The sequence below is a fragment of the Arachis duranensis genome, chromosome 3, assembly GCF_000817695.3.
Source record: "Arachis duranensis cultivar V14167 chromosome 3, aradu.V14167.gnm2.J7QH, whole genome shotgun sequence".
NCBI classification, from domain to species: domain Eukaryota; kingdom Viridiplantae; phylum Streptophyta; class Magnoliopsida; order Fabales; family Fabaceae; genus Arachis; species Arachis duranensis.
Window position 1 is genome coordinate 127,232,165 of NC_029774.3, and position 20,867 is coordinate 127,253,031.

A 20,867-nucleotide genomic window follows, 5' to 3' on the forward strand; every position below is an offset into this window, starting at 1 on the left:
TAGCTCTTCTAACCCATCCTCTCAGACTTCTATACAATCTAGTCCAAATTCGCAATATTCAGATTTTGCCAACCATCGTGGATTAGATGCTATCGACCTTAATGATGATGATATTGAAGATCGGAGACAAGATAGTATTTAACACTGGCATTGGAAAGAGGATGAGATGCTGATCAGTGGATGGTTAAATGTTTCAACTGACCCTGTAGTTGGTACCGATCAAAAGGGAGAAACATTTTGGAATCGAATTTATAGCTACTGTGTAGAATTTTTCTCCGACATGACAAGGGGGTAGTTGCATGTAAGAAACGATGGTATAAGATCAATAAGGCTGTTGCACAATTTGCTGGTTGCTACGATCAAGCTAATCAAAACATAAGGAGTGGTTCGAACGCTGATGATATAAAGGAGTTGGCTTATAAACTTTATTCCACAAATTATGGTCAAAAGTTCACTTTTGAGAGGCATTGGAACATGCTTCGGTTGGAGCAAAAATAGAGAAGCCAACTACCTACACAGAGTGGCGGCTCAAAAAGAACCAAGGTTAGTACAACTGGAGCATACTCATCCTCATCAAACCCAGAAACACCGTTGGCTGACGAACCCGGTGTGGATTCTCCCGTTCACCCACAAGGATCAAAGAAGAGCAAGCGAAAAGGTAAGGGAAAAGCATAGATGTTTGAAAATTTTAGCGAAAGAAAATCATCGGTAGTCAAAAAATTATCTCTCATGGAAGATATTAAGAATATTAGAGAAAAAAACTAATGGATAAGGAAAAAGAAAGAGAAGATGAGAAGGAACATAGAGCAAAGATTATGGCAATCAAAGAGAAGGAGTTACAAATTCAAGCGGCAATGAAAGAACAAGAATTACAAGCTCAAGCAGCAATGAAAGAAAAAGAATTACAAACTCAAAGGTATATTAAAGAAATGGAGATAAGAGCAAAAGAAAGGGAAATAGAAAGGATGGCCAAGGAAAGGGAAAGGGAAATGGATATACAAATACTTAATGCTGACACGTCTACAATGAGTGAAAATGACGAGCTCTTCATGAGATTGCATGTGAGAAAATAATCGCCAAGTGGTTTACTTAATGGTTCCTTGTATTCGTAGAGTTATGTAATATGTTCTTATTTTTATTGCGTATTACTGGTTTATGATGTAGTTTGTTTTATTTATTTCTGATGTAAGTTTTTAAATTAGTCAATATTATTGTGCCCTTATTGTTCATGAAAGTGACAGTTGCAAAACTAACTGTTGCAAAAGTAGCTGTTGCAAAACTAGCCATTGCAAAAATAGCCGTTGCAAAAGTAGCCGTTGCAAAACTAGTCGTTGCAAAACTAGCCGTTAAGGTAGTTATTGCAGACACACTTATAAATATCAACTATCCATGTCTCTGCAACTCCACTTCAATTCTTGTTTCTCACCTCGAAAGAGAACTAAAAATTATATTTCTAAATATGGCTAGAAATTTTGATGATATGTTTAATGAGGCTTTGTATGGCAAAAGAAGACGGCAAGATAACACAGTCATAGATAATTGGATCAATGAGTGTTTACTCCAAGATTCAGAAGAAGAAGATATCGATAGAAACTCTATTCCAATTACTCGTAGATGGATCAACAGAGATCGAGAAGCAGGACATGATCGCCTTTTTCAAGATTACTTTGCAGATGAACCGGTGTATAATGCTGACATTTTTCGACGAAGATTTCGAATGAGAAGACATGTGTTCCTTTGGATAGTAGACGCTCTCTCAAACGTCTATCCGTATTTCCAACAGAGGGTTGATGCAACTGGAAGAAGAAGCTTGTTATCACTCCAAAAATGTACCGCTGCGATACGCATGTTAGCATATGGCGTAGGAGCTGATGCTGTTGATGATTATGTGCGCATAGGCGAAAGCACTACAATTGAATGCTTGGAAAAATTTGTTGAAGGTGTCATTTCAGTATTCGATGATGAATACTTGCGAAAATCCAAACCAAATGACGTACAACGCCTGCTACAAATGGCGGAGGGTCGTGGCTTCCCTGGCATGTTGGGTAGCATTGACTGCATGCATTGACAATGGAAAAATTGTCCAAAGGCGTGGAAAGGTATGTACATGAGTGGTTATTGTGGGGTTGCAACCATAGTACTTGAGGTTGTAGCATCTTCAGATCTTTGGATATGGCATGCGTTCTTTGGAGTTTCTGGTTCAAATAACGATATCAACGTGTTAGATCGTTCTCCAGTGTTCGATGATATTCTAAACGACTGTGCTCCGGAGGTAAATTACACTATTAATGGTAATAATTATACTATGGGATACTATTTAGCAGATGATATTTATCCTGAATGGGCCACATTTGTCAAATCAATCTCAAAGCCACAAGGGGAGAAACGCAAGTTATTTGCACAATACCAAGAAGGACAAAAAAAAGATGTGGAGCGAGCATTCGGAGTATTGCAAGCACGCTTTACAATTATACGTGGTCCAGCTCGTTTTTGGGAAAAGAAGAAGCTTGCCAACATAATGAGAGCTTGTATTATATTGCATAATATGGTTGTTGATGATGAAAGAGACACTTATGCAGGAAATTTTGCTCAGGGCTTAGAGTATGATGATGTCGAAAATGGCTTATCACAACCTTAGCTGGGAGAAGAAGATTTCGCACCATACCATCAATTTCTCAAAAGAAATGCCCAAATTCAAAATAGGCAGCAGCATAGACAATTGAAAGAGGACTTGATTGAACACATATGACAATTTCACAATGCTTGTCGTCAACTATAAAGCTTAATTATGTTTTTCTCTGTATTAAGTAATGTTACAATTAGTGTAACCCCGAATTATATATTGTATATTATTATTATATATAAATTTATTTAATATTAATATCTTTTAATAGTGAATTATTTTTAAATTTATAAATTTAAATTACATTATTGAAAAAATTAATTACATTAATTTCAAGTATTTTAATTAATTAATTAAGTGGGACCACAATAGGGACTAAAGTTAGTTTCTCCTAATGGAGAAAAGGGCGATGTTTTGAGTTCCTCTTTATTGTTTATGACGCAAAAATTAATGTGGAGTTACTTTTTATGACAGGTGGGTCATAAACAGGAACTGGGATGAGTTTTCTATTGGAGATGGTGTTATGAGAAGTGAGAAGAGGAAATAAAATAGTTCAAACCAATAATTTTATTAAAATCAAATTTTATTCTATAAAAATAAAATACTTCAATATCATATTTTTAAAGAAAACATTAGGAGAGTAATATTTTAGATAAATGTAAAGACTTGACCAGTATTGATTTAAGAATGAGATAAAATTAAAAAAATATATTAATTATTTAATATTTTTATTTCAAACTAAAAGAATTTGATCCTAATATAATTTAGTTTTATGCAAATAATACGTGGTTAGATCATTTTAAATATAAAAAGTACAAAAAACCTATATTAATATAGAGTTTAATTTTAATGTATATGTGATATAAAATATTTTATTTATTTATTTATTTATATTTATTTTTTTAAATAATTATTCACATATTTAATATAAAAAATAATTATTTTATTAATATAATTTTATCTAATTAAATATATATTAAATTATTTTATACGGTGAATACATCACAACTAAATTTGATGCAGGCGACTAAAAGTATTTTAGACAAGAAACACAGAATCGTTAATAAGCCGAAAAAATTATTTGCTTCATTATTGTTGCGGCAAAGAGCAGTTACACCCAAAGAAAAGAAAAAGGAATTTGCTTGTCACCATCTTATTGGAAGTGAAAGATAAAGACAGATTCCAATATAATGGCTTCTGTCTTCTGTTTGGAATTGGAATTGGAATGCAGAATACGAAGCCCTATTTTGATTTTTGAACATTTGAGAAATTGGTCAAAATAAAGTCCTAGAATAATTATAGATAATGATGGGTGGGGGTATCCTTAACATGGTTACAAATAATTAAAGTTATTTATACATAAACAATTAATTAAGCATGTGAACATTTAAAAGAAAGGGAACATTGCAATATTATTGCACTTTATAAATAAACAAATACAATAAAAAATGGGGCCAAATATATAAATTTTGATGGTGTGTTGAAATGAATTAATACTTCACTATATATAGAAGATTTAAAATTACCTGTAAAAACAATTGATGACTAAGATTAGGAGCATTCCTTGCCAACCACTTGTATGTAGCATTCTTTTCACATGGTTTTTTGTTTCTAATATTATTATTTGAAGTTTGAACAGGTCAAGGCAATGCATGATCAAAAGTTCATGTCAAACAACAATAGATACATAAATCCAGATTGTGAGAGTTATGAATTAAAATGTTAAATCAGTTATGGGTAGGAGGAGCACCTGAAAGATTTGCTCGTCGTCCTAAAGCAGGGCTTCAAGTTCTTGGTTCAACCAAAGATAAGCCTCCCCCTGGTTCTTGGTCACAAATTTCACCTTCAGTCTTCCATCTTCGCGGAGAAAATTTTTTCAGGCATGTTAACAAATTGAATAAATTGTCCATGTTTTTGTTGGACTTAACCTAACAACATAAACTTTTATAATAAGTAATTTTATAATATGGTATCAGAAATTTTATAAAAAAAAAAATTCTAAAGCATGGTATTTATTGTTTTTGAAAATTTTTAGCATTAAACAAAAAATAAATAAATCTATGCATAATTCTTTCAAAAAAATAGAATATGGCAATAATTAATTAAGAATTATGCAGAAATAAGGAGAAATGTCCTGCTCCAGATTTCAGCCCTTATGTACCTATGGGTGTAGATTTATTTTTGTGTCCAAGGAAGGTAAATCACATTGCTCAACATCTTGAACTTCCCTTTGTAAAAGAACATCAGAATGTACCTTCTCTCCTTATTGTTAATATACAGGTTTACTCTCCATCTCAAACTATATACATTTAGTTCATTCTTTGCATTTTGATCAAAATTATTAATAATAACGAGCCTTAATGTGTTCCATTTTATTTTTATCTTTAATTTATCTTTTTCAGTTGCCAACATACACACCATCCATGTTTCTTAATGATGGTGATGGGGAAGGAATGAGCCTTGTATTATATTTTAAATTGTCCGAGAATTTCGACACTCAGATTTCTCCACGCTTTAAGGAGAGCATCCGGGTATTATATTATTTTCTCTTATACATGCTTCATCTTTTGTAGAATTTTCAGAGTATTTATTTGTTTGCAAAATTTATATAGTATTAAGTATACTATTAATATAAGATTATTTTTGTATAAAGTTAATATAGCGATTAACAAAGAAATGGTTGTTTTTGTAGAAATTGGTGAATGATGATATGGACAAGGTGCAAGGGTTTACCAAAGACAACTTGGTTCCATTTAGGGAGAGGCTAAAAATTTTGGCTGGGGTGGTTAATCCAGACGATCTTACTCTTACTGCTGCAGAGAAGAAGTGTATAGATGCTTACAATGGCAAGCCAGTGCTTTCACGCCCTCATCACAATTTCTTTAAGGTATACCAAAATTAATTACTATTTATCATTATAAAACATTATTTTCGTCTTTTAACTGCAAATTATCATTTGGTTCTTAACGTTCTGAACATCTTATTTCTATCCTAACAAGTTTCAAATGGATTTAATATTATCCTATAAATAAATTTGACTTGAATAGTTAATGAAATAAGTAATGTAAATATTTACAACTCATTAGTTAAGTTATATCTTTTTATTTTTGTGTTTTGACTAAATATAATCAAAAAATTTTTGTAACATTTTTTTTTTCAGTCTCTTCTTATACAAAATTTCAAATACTAATAATCAATCATTAACGCCCTAAAATAAAATGAAAAATTTTTACATTAAAAATTATTGGTGAATCGATTTTACTTATATATTAAAATCAAACATTATTAATTTTTTAATATGTTAATTGTTCATGTCAAATTTAACGAAGAACAACATCTATTCACATTAATTTTTTTTAAATTAAAATAAGACATCGAAAATATCAAAAGATAAATTAAAATTTGAATCAAATCTTAAAAATTAAAATGGTAACTTACCCTTTTGCTATTCTTCATAATAGATAGCTTGATAAAACGATTCAAAGTAATTAATTGTTTAATAATTTTGTCGAATTAATCTAATCTATAATAATAAATGTCGAGTCAACTTAGAATCGAATAATACTACATATCCAATTTTTTTCATGAACAAAGTCCAATCAAACTAAATAATAAGGCTTGCAATAATGTTAGCTATAACTGATTTTATTATGTTTTATCAATTTAATTAAATTTAGTTAATAAAAATATTTGAATATGTAATATTATTCTTTAAAATTACGACCTTTTTAAATCATTTATGATCAAAATAATTGGTAATTTATTCTTGTATAATTTTTGCATGTAGGCAATACATTCTCTCTCAATAATCCACACTTGTATAGTTTTATAATACGGTTTCATTAGAAAATTAATTAGGAGGATAGCTAACTAAAATTAATTAGTTGAAAAACAAAAAATTTATTATAAAAAAAATAAACAATTTTTTACTATTTTAATTTTTTGAATTTTAAAATTAAAAATAAAAAAATTAACTTGAGTTGATTTAAGTTGTAATTAACTCTTTAGACTTTTTCTTTATAATAACCTCAATTTGTTGAAATATTATAGTACAAAGCATTACTTTAGTAACATAGATGAACCTCAATTTAAAATAGTAAATTGCTAATGGGCTTCATATTCTTGTAATTTTTAATTAATATATATATTTTGTTTTGTTTTTAAATTGTGTAGGGACCCAATTATCTAGAGATTGATCTGGATATACATCGCTTTAGCTATGTATGTAGAAAAGGGCTTCTTGCAATTCGAGACCATTCAAAAAATGTAATACTCGATGTAGGTTTAACTATTGAGGTATATATATTATGACCTTCACACTACTCCTGAATAATTTTAAATGCTCACATTTTAATACCTTCTTTATTATTATTATTATTATTCCACAGGCACATAAACAGGAGGAACTTCCAGAGCAAGTGTTGTGCAGCTTACGCTTGAATAAGATTGATTTTGCTAACCATGGCCAAATTCCTACCATTGTAGCTAAGAATGGAAATTGATTTACGCAGGCATGGTAAAAAAAGGTTAGAAAAACGTGTGAATTTGGTGCTAGATCGGTTCACTTAACAACTGAAGGAAAAAAAAAAGAAAAAAAAGAACAAAAGAAAAAAAAGACAGAAAAAGGACGAAGCAAAGCTAATTTCATCCACAAGTTTGAATTTTGTTTATACAAATATCTTGTTATGTAATTATGATATTAAAATTTTAAATGTGTAAATGTGTATTTTTTGGAGTAGACGTGTTATTGCTCCCATAATGTGTTTTATATATTTTAATTATTGATCTTAATTTATTACAAATTAACTGTTAAAACAACTGAAATATTAATATTTCTAGAACACTTGAAAACCTTCCAAAAGCATTATACAATCCCAACGTTTTCCTCACATTCCTGAGCATAATAATATTGGAAAGCAATGTTAGACACTTTGGACCTAACCGAGTTGCAAAGGCCCAAAACACAATATGGCCCGGGCTTTCGTTGACGAATCAATCGGTGCCAGTCCAAAAAAAGATTTTCCGAAAATTCATCAAATACAAACAAAATTAATAGTTAATTTTCTAACCAGGGATGCTAGATTTTTTGTTTTCGGTCAACAAAGTGCTAGATATTTCAATTCTGTATTCAGCATTTTGGTTGGAATTGGATTTGTAGTTCATGAAGCTTCCTCATAGCTGAAATATAACCACAAAACTCCAAAATCATTAAGACTTTTTCTCATTCTCCATTGCCTTTAAATAATAGCCACAGACACAATCAATATATGTTCAACATGACATGGCGGTTGCATACTTGCATTGCCACCCTACCACATCAGAAAAATTCAAGGAAGTGCCCTATTATATAATTAACTAATTATTTTATATAAAAATAATATTAATATAAATTTAATTTTAATACACTGTTAATATAAAATAATAAATAATTTTACACATATATTTAATTACGTAAAAATAATTATTTTATATATTGATCACATAAATAATTATTTAAAAAAAATATATAATTATACGATTATATAAACGCTTTAGAAACCGAACCCGAATTTGTCACGTGAGAGTTACATGTGTCCAAACTCACCTATAATATGCCTCGAATCTTCATTCTTCATTCTCTTTTGTTGATGCATGCATGCATATATTTGTGGTATATATATGTCCAAAGCATAAATAATAATAATATTATTACTTGGACCAAATTAAAGTAGTTGATTCAATTGTGAATCAATGGCAAGATTGTTGCGCACTAGTACTAATTATTATAGGCCTATTCGATTTCTTCATTCTTCTTCTTCTTCTTCTTCCTGCTTTGTCAAATGTGTGAGCACGCACCAAAGCAGCAAGGCCACTTCATTGAACAGCAACAATGGAGATAATACGGGACAAAGAAAACCAGTGGTGGCTGTGAAGGCGGCATCCGTGGCTGCCAAAATCAATAAGCCATGGAATAATATTTTACACCCCGAGATGCTCATTGAAAGGGTAATAATTCTGTACTTAACATAATATAAAGGAATTAATATAATAATTAAGAATATATAATCTTAGGTTTTACTACTTGTGGTTGCAGGCAATAATTGATTGCAGATTTTTTACACTGCTTGCGGTAGCAGGATCTTTACTTGGCTCGCTACTCTGTTTTGTTGAGGTAATAACAATAATAATATTATTTAATTTCTTTTTCTTTCTTTTTTTTATGTAATAATAACATGTGGGTTCGTTGGTATTAATTAATTTAATGAAGGGGTGTGTTCTTGTTGTGGAGTGTTACGGCCATTATTTCCATACTTTGGGTCAAAGGCTAGATCAGCATCACCTCGTTCAACTACTTATTGAAGCCATAGGTTTGTTTCACAAATTACAATCAACAAATATATATATATGAATAAGACTTGTATATACTCTAAAAATTTAGGTGCAATCAACTTCACGTAAAGTTGATAATTAAAAACGATTAAATAATTTGACTATTTAACTAAATTTTTATCACTCTTAATTATCAAATTCACTTGTATGTATTCAAATTTATACTCTCTTTTCTTTAGACATGTTCCTTGTAGGAACTGCCTTGCTGGTTTTTGGGGCGGGTTTATACACAATGTTCGTGGGGTCAAGGACTACTAATAATAATAAGAAGAAAGAAAAAGATGCAACATCCATGCATAGTGAATCAAACATACTTGATCTCTTCTATACAAAGGTATCACAAATTAAAATAACTTTAATGATTATCATTATTATGAAATGAATGAATATACGGTGGAACCTCAGTTAACTTCACGTGAAGTTGATAGTTAAAAACCGATAGATATCAAATCATTTAACGATCAGCTATCAAATTTATTTGATCAGACAGGTGGTGGTCCTGGGTGGGTAGGGATGCAATCAATTGAGGAAGCAAAGTCGAAAATAGGGCATGCGGTGATGATGATTGTTCAAGTGGGAATATTAGAAAAGTTGAAGGATATTCCCTTAGTCACTGCCATTGATCTCGCTTCTTTTGCTGCCGTTCTGTTAACTTCCTCTGCCTCCATTTTTGTCCTCTCTAAGCTTTATTCCTAGACGTTATATTCTTGACTGGAATAATAATTAATATTCCAACCTTATACGTTCATATTTCATTCTATTTCTTTTGTAATAATCCAAATGAGCAAAAGCTTCGTCAACCTCAATTCATTCTTTGTACCTTCATAAATTATAGTCTCTTTTTTTTTTTAAAAAAAACACTTTCTTCTATTAGATGATATTCATGAATGACGATTATGATGATAGTGATACCGTTTACTATTATATTGTTTAGCTGAGTCTTCCTTTTTCGTCTAATTTTCTTGCTTGTTGGTGTAGAAGTTATCAATAATAACATATTAGTAAATGGCTCGAATCAAATTAATTCTAGATTTTAGGAAACTTTCTTAGATTGATCTATGTAGTGAGATTTTCAAATTTAATGGTTATTATATTGATGGAATTCATGGCATAATCAAAAGTCTTCTAAGAATATATATGATTTTGATTAAGGTTCTGAAAATTGAATGTATCATTGAATTGATAGAGTTAAAAACTTAAAGGTTTAGTTTAATTGAGATTCAATCAGGCTGAACTAAATATAATAAAATATTTTTTTGTATAAAATATATTAAAAAAATATTTGTGTTTTATTATTTTAAATTATAACTATGTTATGTGTACACCAAAATCAGCTATCAAAGTTAATTATCAGTATAAAATACATGTTAGAATATAAATACACATTAAAAATAAATTAAATCACACATATATTTATAAACAAATACATTAGTGGTTGATTTTAGTATATAATTTTAATGTACGAATAATATTTTTGGAATTAACTACTAAAAAAATAATATTAATTCGATACCAAATTTTTTTTATCGTTTTTTTTAGATTTTAACAGATTCATTAACAATCAATAATTTTTATTTTGCAACAAATTAATTTGGTGATTAATTTTTAATTAATCTAGTCAACCCGTCCGAGAATTAATCTATGTCTTAATAGCATTAACTCTTGTACAAGATTGGAAGAACGATGGTGATTATTTCTTTTATTTTATTTTTTGGGTCAGGGAAGTATGGTGACGGTTTTTTTGGTTGTGGAAGTACGGCCTAGGATTAAGGGCCCAACAAGGCCCAATGGACTAGGCCCAAATCGGAGCACCAGTACTCAAGGTTTTCATAAAAGACAAAACCAATGTGAATGTAGCTAGGTTCTGTTATGTATGTTCATTTGATTTACGCTGATAATTTTAGTTATCAAATTAACTGAAACAAAACTAATCAATCGAATCGAGAAGTATTGGCAAACAGCCTTAACTATTACTACTATATCAAAAGAATAAAATGTTGAAATTAGTGTCCTGATTTTATGGAAAATTAAGCTCATTGGATAATTGTTATTTTGACATGTGACACCCAACGAAACTTGGTATGCTATATCTGTGGTGTTAAACTTTGACAGCTATTGGGTTGCAATAATTGAGAGACATGAAATGTTGGTCTCCTAAACCTAAAACCAAGAGACTTATTTTATAGTAATGTATTTATCACCCCATGTATATAATCTTGATTATATGAAATATAATTATTTTTTATTGAGGATATAAAAGGGGAAAAAAACTGATAACTGTCAAGAAGTATAACAAGTTGTTAGAGTAGTTTTTCTAGCCAGGTTTTTTGCATTGATTCTGTTTTAGATATTTTGCAACACTATGTATATATTGGTGTGCAGTGATGTGATATAGTTTAACTTTAGATGACTTCATTAGTTTACTCTAGATGATTACACTGTTGTAAATTCTCTTTGGTTTGGTGTGTTAATATTCATTTTAGATTTTTTTTGTTGTCAATAAATCTTTTTTTAACTTAAACTAATTTTTTGATGCAATAAATAAGAGACTTTTCAATTTAATTTGTTCACATTATAGTTTGTAAATTGAATAAAAAAGAGTCATTCAACCTTCTATCTAATTCTTCGATGTAATAAGAGAGGAATTTACTTAACCTTATTTATTTATACCATAGTTTTATCACGTAACCAACAAAAAGTGTTTTCACATTTCTTTAATCACCCTGTACAATAACTACAATCATTTATGAGGTATTTATAATTTTTTTATTAAATTAAAATAATAAAAATCTAAAATCCACTACTAATATAAAACTTAATTTAATAATTAAATAAACAAAAATTAAAATATATTAAATTAAATTAAATATTCTAAAAATATTAACTAATAAATTTTAAATAATATTTAAATTTTTTATATTACAAACATTTAAAATATGTATCATCTCATGTAATTGATTTTATCAAACGAGATATAATTGTGTTGTTGTTATTATTGTTGGACCAATTTAAATAATGTGACGTTCCTTTTACCTTGGAAAATAATATTTTTAAAGCATATACCAAAGCACTATATACATAAAGTTATATATAGAAATATCTCCCCAGTTATATAAAATTAAGAGAATGTATGTGAATAACAATAAGATTTAGCATTGTTAGTTGGTGCTAAATTATTTTTCATGACGAATTAAAGGATACACAGGCTGATTAATTTCTAATTCTACTACTCACTCTATATAGAATAGCTCCAAAGAAAAAAAAAAGGTGAGATTGTTATTTAGTGGAGAAATTTTCTGATCATATGTGAAAGAGTATATTATAATTCCTCTTTGTTTGTAACATTATTATTTAATTTGTAGCTTTTTTTTGTTTTTTACAGTATCCTCCAATCCGACAGGTTAAAGACTAATTTATTACAATACTGAACTCTATTTAAGAGGTTACTGCTGGCTAATACATTACTGCATGCACAAGGCAGAATTCGAACCCTCACGTTATTATTTGTGGCTACTGTTGAGGAGTATAAACCATAGGCATAATCACATGGGTTTACACAGTATTTTTCATGATTATATTCCCAATCTTGGTTGGTGTTGGTTTGCCTTTGCTCCGACAACTAGCTTAGGTAATAGAACATTTCTTATATATGTCTACTTAATTGCCTAATTAATTTAATTTGGAGATAGAAATGTGATATATATAGAAGCTCACACTTGAAATTTCCCATACAAAATTGTGTTAATTTTAAATCCCTCAACATTCATTGATTTCCAGCTAATTTATTTGGATGGATTGGAAAAGTCATAATAACAAATAAAAAACCATCATCATATTATTCTCCTTTCTTGTGACAAACTTTTCTCTAAAGTTAACGTTGAAAATTGCATTGGAGTAATCAACCAAAATCATAGGCCAATTGTTGTTAAGAATATTATGTAAATGAGAAAGTACAGATAATTAATTTTTGAGTAAAGTATCATTTTTGTCTCTAACGTTTGGGATTAATCCTATTTGTATCCCTAACATTTAAATCGTCTTATTTGTATCCCGTTTGTAAAAGTGATTCAATGTTATCCTACCGTCAATTACACATCATGAATGCTTTAGTTTGAGTTTTAAAAATCTCTTTTTGAAGTTAGAATACAAATGTCTGGGATAGAATCGATGATCCACTCCAAAAAATAACTCATCAAAAGTTGAAACTAATTCTTACAATATTTATATAATTCACTTTTTTAGAGACATAATTGAATCTAAACACAAATAATGGGTATAATATTAAAATCAAACACATCCAAGTGAGATCTAATTGAGAATGAATATATCCGAGTAAGAATAATTAAAAAATATAATCTAATTTGTTAGTATAATTGATAGTAGGATAACATTGCATCACTTTTATAAACGTTAAAAATACAAATAGAACGATTTAAACATTAGGGACACAAATAGGACTTACCCCAAACGTTGGAAACAAAAATAATACTTTACTCTTAATTTTTAATTAATTAATATTAATCAATTTTAATATTTAAATTTATAATTTAGAATTAAAATTTTATTATTTAAAATATAAATTTAAATAAATAAATAATTCTTAAAAAATTAATTAATATTGACTGAAAACAATTAATTACTTGGTATTACTCGTTAATAAGACTTTGCATCCTTTTTTTGTTTTCTATTTGTGACTTAGGACCCGTTTGGATAGGTTTATAAGTGATTTTTTTATTTTTAATTTTTAAAAAAGTGTAGTATTAATATCTGATATAATTTTCAAAACAAAATTGTAACTTTCTAAAAAGTTATTTTAGTACTTAACACTATGTTTGGTTTGATAGAAAATAGATGAAAAAAAAATGGATAAAGAAAAATAGATGAAAAATAATATTTTTCTTTGTTTGGTTACGAAGGAAAATAGGAAGGAAAGAAAATTTTTGTGTGGTCCCACTAAAAAATTTTCTTTCCATCACAAGCGAAAAAAAAAAGAAAAAAATACTATATTTTTGTATTTCTAATATTACCCTTAGTTATATTATTATTAATAAATATTAATATAAATTTAGTTTTAATATATTATTATAATAAAATTTTATATTTAAATATTATATATATTAGATAAATAATTTAAATCAAATATATAAAAATATTAATATAATTTTATATTATTATGATTTTCTTTCTTCTCACTTTTTTTTTCATCCAAACAAAAGAAAATTTTTTCTCTATTTTCTTTCTATCTATTTTCTATTCATTCAAACAACACACAAATAATTCAACTTTTTTTCATTTTCTTTTCTCTTATTTTCTTTCCTTCCATTTTCTTTTCAACATCTAAACAAACCCTAAGGAGAAGTTAAAAAAAATGACTTTTCTTATAATAAAAATTTTTTTTATCACTTTTCTCTTAAAATAAGTACTCTTAAAACTAAAAAATCAAACACAAAATAACTTATTTATAAATTATTTTTAATATAAATATTTATTATTTAAACTATTTCTTCAAAAATAACTTAATTAAATTGTTTACCCAAACTAAATCTCAGTACATGTCAATGGTGTAAACTTTTTTTTATCCTTTTATAAAATTATATAATTAATTGTCATATCAATTGTTTTATTATTAATCTTCTCTCTCATTATCTAAAGAATCATTCAAACACTTGAATTTGACGGGATAACTAACGCTGAAAAATTAATATAAATCAAACTCTCAATATTTGTAAAACTAAATATATTTTCTAAATTATCCTAAAGTAAAATACTTTTAAATACTACAAATTTAGAATAATAGAAGACTTGAAAAAAAAAAACAAAAACAAACATACAAGAGAAAGCTTCATAAGAAATAAGATTGATGTATATAATATTAACGAACTATAACTCAAATAACATAGTCTTTATATTTATTTAGATAGTGTTTATTTTGATGTAATGAGACAGAAACTGAAATTCAGTATCATGATTATTGGTTCAGATACTAGTACTAAAATTTTAGTCTGTCTCCAAAATTTCAGTATTTCAATACTTTCAAAAAGTGGGGACACAAGGAACTAAAATTTTTAGAGATGAAGACTGAAACTTTAATAACATTTTATATTTAAAATATTCTCATTTCAATTAATTAATTTCAATTTTATCCTTTGTGCAAATTAAATTAAAATTTTATTTTTGTTTTAATTTCTGTTTCCCATTTTACATCAAACAGAATACTAAAATTTATCTTTGTCTCTTAATTTCTATTTCTAAATCTCAGTCTTTATGTCTTTATCTCTCTACTAAATGCTACCTAAATCGTGAATTTCAGTCTCATTCTTAATTAAAAAAATAATCAAGCCTACACTTTTTGACTAAAAAGAAAATTACTAATAAAAACCGTTAATAACAATTAATTAATAGAAAAAGAGGATTTAAATGTAATTATGCAACGCATGGCAAATAATCCCTTTTGGAGACATTTGTGATGAAACCAGATACTCATAGTACGAAGCAACTTGTTTATTAAAAGTGGAAATGAAATTGTTGCAACAAACACCAAATAATATCAAGGCATGAGGTCAATGAAGACCCCTTTAATTTGTGGGGTCCACCTCACCATAAAACTCAGTGGGGCCCTTCACATCTAGTTTGCCAAATCTTCCACTACTTGGAGCCTCAATATAATAAAGCTTCCCTCATTTTCCATGAAAGTGACAATGGAGAAATCAACCACCCCTACTTCACAAAATGATCATAAACCTTTTCTTAACTCACTCTTAACACAACCTTAATTTGGTAAATAATGCATTTCACTTTTTTTACCCCCTCTTTATTCAATTATTTATTACTTTATTTGATTTAATTCTTACTACATACTTCGTTTGAATTTGAAAATAATAAAGTTATTTTCTTTTTATTTAAAGTGTCTAAATTAAAATAATATTTGTTTGGTTTAATTTTTAGAGAAATTGTTCTAAAAGAATAAAATTATAATAGTTGCATTTACAAGAAATTAATTAGTTTGAATATTTTATTAAAAGGTTTAAGGAAATTAATTTCATTAGAAACTATATATTAATTTTAATACCGTAGTCTGATAGTCACTTTCTTTTATTTAATTTTTAATTTAGAGGGCAATTGAAATGCAATATATTAAAGTTAAATAACAAAAAATAAAGCATTATTATTGATTCTCATTCTATTGCCAATGAAAGCTCCCTTGAGTGGCTATGGCGGCCGGTAAAACAAAAGTTTTTTTTTTGGGCTAATCTTTGTACATGTATAAAAGAATCAACTTTTTTTAATGAGAAGTTTTTGGTGAAAAATAAATTTTTATTTTTTAATTCTAAACATTAACCTTGTTCCTTTTTCCCAAGTATAAATTGGAAATTTAAATTTTTATTATTTTAAAATAAAGAAGAATAATATAATGGATGAATACGACATGATGAGTCCATGAATAACACGTATCCTTAGTTGAATAAACATGTCCAGCTAGTGTCACAATAATAATAACCAAATATCACAGCAAAAAATAAAATAAAGTTATCTATGTTTACATTATTGTGTACACTATACCCCTCAAGGTCCAATATAACATTGTCTTATAAAATTCTTGTAAATTAAATAATAAATCGAAATTGATATTACGAGCGTGGCCTAACGTTAACCATATATGATATCACATTGTATATAATTATTATATTTCCATTCATGGGTGGATAATAAAATCACCCCTCTACAAGTTTGATGGATTTGATTAATCATTTCATTAAAAATTTAGAAATCAAATAAAATATAGATGTGTAACGAATTTGGATTTGATTGGTATGATTGTGATATACCAACAGAATAAAAAAGAAATTTAATTTACACTATGACTGTTTAATTAGTGAGAAGTTAACGATAATAACAGATGTGGTAATTTTAATTAAATAGGATAGGATAAATAAAACACACAAGAAGTGGTCTCTAATGAAATATAATTGGTAGTGTTTGGAATGAGTATCTAGCTAAGACACAAATATAGAAGAAGGAATAAAGATAATAGAGATAAAAATACCAAACAGAAAAGTGTTTCCGCCTAATTTGATATATATCATAAGATATGACAATTAAAAAATATAATAAGACACCCAAAAAAGTTTAAAAAATATAATAAATAGACATTATTATTTTTGGGATTAATATACACAACTAAATAATTTATTTTGGTTCATCATTTGGACTTTATTTATTTACTTTTTTTTGTAGTGACGTTGAAACGCAATCTTAGATCGGAATGGCTGGACCAACTGGACTCAATTGAACCAACTTCTAATAAAATCTACAATCTGGTTAAGTGAACAATAAAAAATACAAACAACGTGAATAATATATTGTATTTTAGTTTTACTAATTATCTAATTTTATTTTTACTTTAAACTTATTATTTTTACTTAATTTTACTACTTTCTTTAAAACAATATCTAATTATCCTATATGAGGAAATAAAATAACTATGGAAGTATAATTTTAGTTTGGTGTTAACATTTAAGTAACTACAAAACAAATTAATTTAGGTTAGTCAAATTGTTAATTTATTTATCTATTTAAATAATTATTTAATGTTCAAATTTTATTATAAATGCAGCAATTTATTAATCAATTTCTAAAATAAAAATCAAACTTGACGAAATTAATTTTTGATTTATTGAATTGAGGGATACTAATAAATATATTTAAGTCTTTGACATTTTCAAAATTTGGACATATCAATTCCTTATGTACTGATCAAATGCGACTTCTGTTGTACTGATTTCGTTGATAAGGATGTACACGTGAGAGAATTTTTAAAATTGGACAAATTAAACTAAAAAATCAATATATCCAAATTTTGAAATGGTTAAGGACTTAAATATATTTTTAAATTTTCAGGTACTTAAATATTTGCGGACCGAAAAGTCAGGGATTGATTTATCATTTTTCTCTAAAATATTTCATTAAAATTTTAAAGGGTCTATTCGATAAAAAAATTGTTTCTTTTTATTTTTATTTTTTGTCAGTATTTTCATTTTTAGAATTTTATAAAAATATTAAGATATTATTTTTTATTTTTATTTCTCTTTTATAAAATCTTAAAATATAAACAAATACTGAAAATAAAAACATAAAAAAAACACAATAGGCTAAAAACTTTTTTTAATTTAATAGAATAAGACGTTTTTATGCATATAAATTATCCTTTTTAAAGTGACAGCATATTATTGACTCACACTTTATTCATAAAATAATTATAGTATAGTTTGATATTTTTTTTTGTCAAATGGATTGGACAACCCCTAATTCTAGGTATTACAACACACACATCCACGCACCCACACTTTGAGATTCCTCGTCTCAGTCTCAGCTGGAGTTCGAACTTGGTGCAGCTTGTTTAAGAGGCAATATGATTGCCACTTGGTCTAGGCCTCCGCTGCTAGTTTTATATTTTATGTATGTCGTTATCGGTATTGGTGTTGAGTTTATTCTTTTTACCAAAAAAGAAAAATTATAGTTCAGTTTTTTAAAATTAGAGTTAAAATCTCAACAAAAATAAACTGTTTTTAACAATTATCATATTTTATGTGTTAAACTTCAAATTTATAATTAAAGTTTCGAATTTTAATTCAATCCAAATAAAAAAAGGAACAAATATAGAATAAAATATGATCATTGATAATAAAGGGAATATTTTAATTGAGATTTTAACTCCAGTTAAAAAAATATTATAATTTTTTATAAGTTAATATGAGCTAATTTAATAATATACATTATAAGAAATTTCAGAGAATTGCTGATTAGAGTATTTGTTGAAAAAATCGAAATATAAATTATGTTATTTTTTAAATTAAAAATGAGATTTAAATTTGTAATTTTTAAATAAATATAAAAAAATTATATCATTTGAGTTAATTCGTTGGCAAATTATGTTAATTTATATTAAAATTTATATTAAAATGGATATGATGTTAAGAAACAAGTTCAATTTTGACCCGGCTTTTCCTCATGCAATGCCCATGATTTTGTTTGTCCCTTGCTTTTACAGTACACATTACTTTTACAAAGTTGTTTATATATTTCGACTTCGGCTTTGCAAGATAATTAATTGGGTGTCTCGGTCTATTCATTACTCTTTTCTGCTACTATTTTGGCAAAAGTTTATTAGCCAGTGATGTTTAGTGATTTTTATTAGAGGTGTAGTTTAAAATTTAAATGATGTCGCACCGTTATTAAATTAGATATGTTATATAAAACAGAATGTTAGGCAATTGCAATAAAGTGTGGGGATGAACATACATTAGTATAGGCCGATGTGAGAAGTTTTAGATGGATAAGTAACTATACAGATGTAAATAGAATAAAAATTAAAAATGATGATATTATAACTGAAAAAGTTAGAATAACATTAATTGTTGAAAACATTGTGAAATTTAATCTTAAGTGACTTAGATACGTGAAGACAAAATCGGTAAAATATTCGGTTAAAGTCGTGTTTAAATAAAAAAAATATTAGACTATTCGAATAGTCAACTCATTCGTCTGTTTAAATAAATGTTGGAGTTTAAATTTTATTTTGTACATTTAGTAATTCATTGACCAGCGACAAACCCTTAAATAAAGTTTCAATTCGCGACGGATTGATTTTTGATTTGTTGGACTGGAGAATATCGTAGGCAATAAAAAAAATACGTAAAAAAAAAATCGGTAAAATATTTAGTTAAAGTTGTGTTTAAGTGAAGAAAAATGAGAAGATTAATATTAGTTAATATTTTATTTTTATATTATTACAATTTAAAATTTAAATTTTGTAATATAGAATTTAGTTTTTAATGTTTAGAGTTGATCAAATATTCATAAAAAATAAAAAAATATTATCACCTTATATTTATGCCTTTATGTAATAAAATTCGGCTCTTACCTTAAAATAAGGGTTTCTTATTGAAACGATACATTCTGAATTTATGATGTAGTAAGTAGTAGTAAAAGGTGATTTCTTTTTGTCTGGTTGTAGTGTTCTCTTGGTTTTCTCCCCTCTTATAATTAAGGTAGGTAGGTTATAGTTGGCACATGAAACTTTGTTCCTTCAAAACAACCAACCCCAAGATAAGAGAAATGTAAACCACAATTCACATGTAAATTACCAAGATCGGGTTGAAATCATGAGAAATATATACCACAAAATCATGCCTGCCAAATTATACTACTACTAATAATTTGTTTAAAATAATTGCACTTACAAGTTATAATTGCCGTCACAATATATACCACAATAACATATGTAGCAGTTATTACAATTACAATTATAAAATATTACATCACTAATAAATATTATCATTTTAAATTATTATTTAGTTAATAATAATATACTTATATTTATAAGATTTGTATATATAAAATATATAATTTATATTTATATTTATCAAAATTTGTATATATAAATAAAAAAATTTAGTTATTAAAAACAATTTGATATTTGTACTCGAATACTCACCCCAAATTTTCTGTTACAATTATACATAGTGATTAAAGTGGCAACTTTCAACATTTTCTATATATTGTTAACAAGATCTAGTTCAATTAAAGGATAAGTATTGTTTTGCTTCCTAATATTTAAGGTCAGAATCCAAATTGTCCCCAACGTAATTTTTTATTTAGAATCATCTTTAACGTTTTATTTCGTATTAAAATCGTTCTTTTTACTTTTTATGGACAAAAATACCCTTTACTACTACCAACACCTCTTTTACTGTACTACCACCACCTCCCTTACTCCCACCAAATACTAATAATCAGATTTAAGAACACTAACAATAATACATTCAAATTCAGAAACAACAACATCAAATTCAACAATAAAATCAATACAAAACAA

General features: G+C 27.2%; 2 protein-coding genes and 1 pseudogene across 3 annotated transcripts; all 3 read left to right on the forward strand.

Annotated features, from left to right (window-relative positions):
• Nucleotides 1-1,228: 1,228 nt before the first annotated feature.
• Nucleotides 1,229-2,749, forward strand: LOC107481075 (uncharacterized; annotated as a pseudogene).
• A 1,568-nt stretch (nt 2,750-4,317) lies between these two features.
• On the forward strand, nt 4,318-7,190 carry LOC107481074 (uncharacterized). The gene is made up of 6 exons (XM_016101287.3): nt 4,318-4,503; nt 4,741-4,903; nt 5,026-5,154; nt 5,316-5,510; nt 6,797-6,919; nt 7,012-7,190. The coding sequence occupies exons 1-6, from the start codon at nt 4,343-4,345 to the stop codon at nt 7,123-7,125; spliced, it is 885 nt and encodes a 294-aa protein (XP_015956773.1). The 5' UTR covers nt 4,318-4,342; the 3' UTR covers nt 7,126-7,190.
• A 1,135-nt stretch (nt 7,191-8,325) lies between these two features.
• On the forward strand, nt 8,326-9,788 carry LOC107481073 (uncharacterized). 2 transcript variants are annotated; one of them, XM_021139259.2, is made up of 5 exons: nt 8,326-8,608; nt 8,697-8,774; nt 8,871-8,970; nt 9,172-9,326; nt 9,479-9,788. In XM_021139259.2, exons 1-5 carry the CDS (start codon nt 8,354-8,356, stop codon nt 9,686-9,688), a joined length of 798 nt encoding a protein of 265 aa, XP_020994918.1. In that variant the 5' UTR covers nt 8,326-8,353; the 3' UTR covers nt 9,689-9,788. The 2 variants fall into 2 exon arrangements, with proteins under 2 accessions (XP_020994918.1, XP_052115716.1); XM_052259756.1 differs by lacking the exon at nt 9,172-9,326 and having other exon boundaries at nt 9,483-9,788.
• Nucleotides 9,789-20,867: the final 11,079 nt, after the last annotated feature.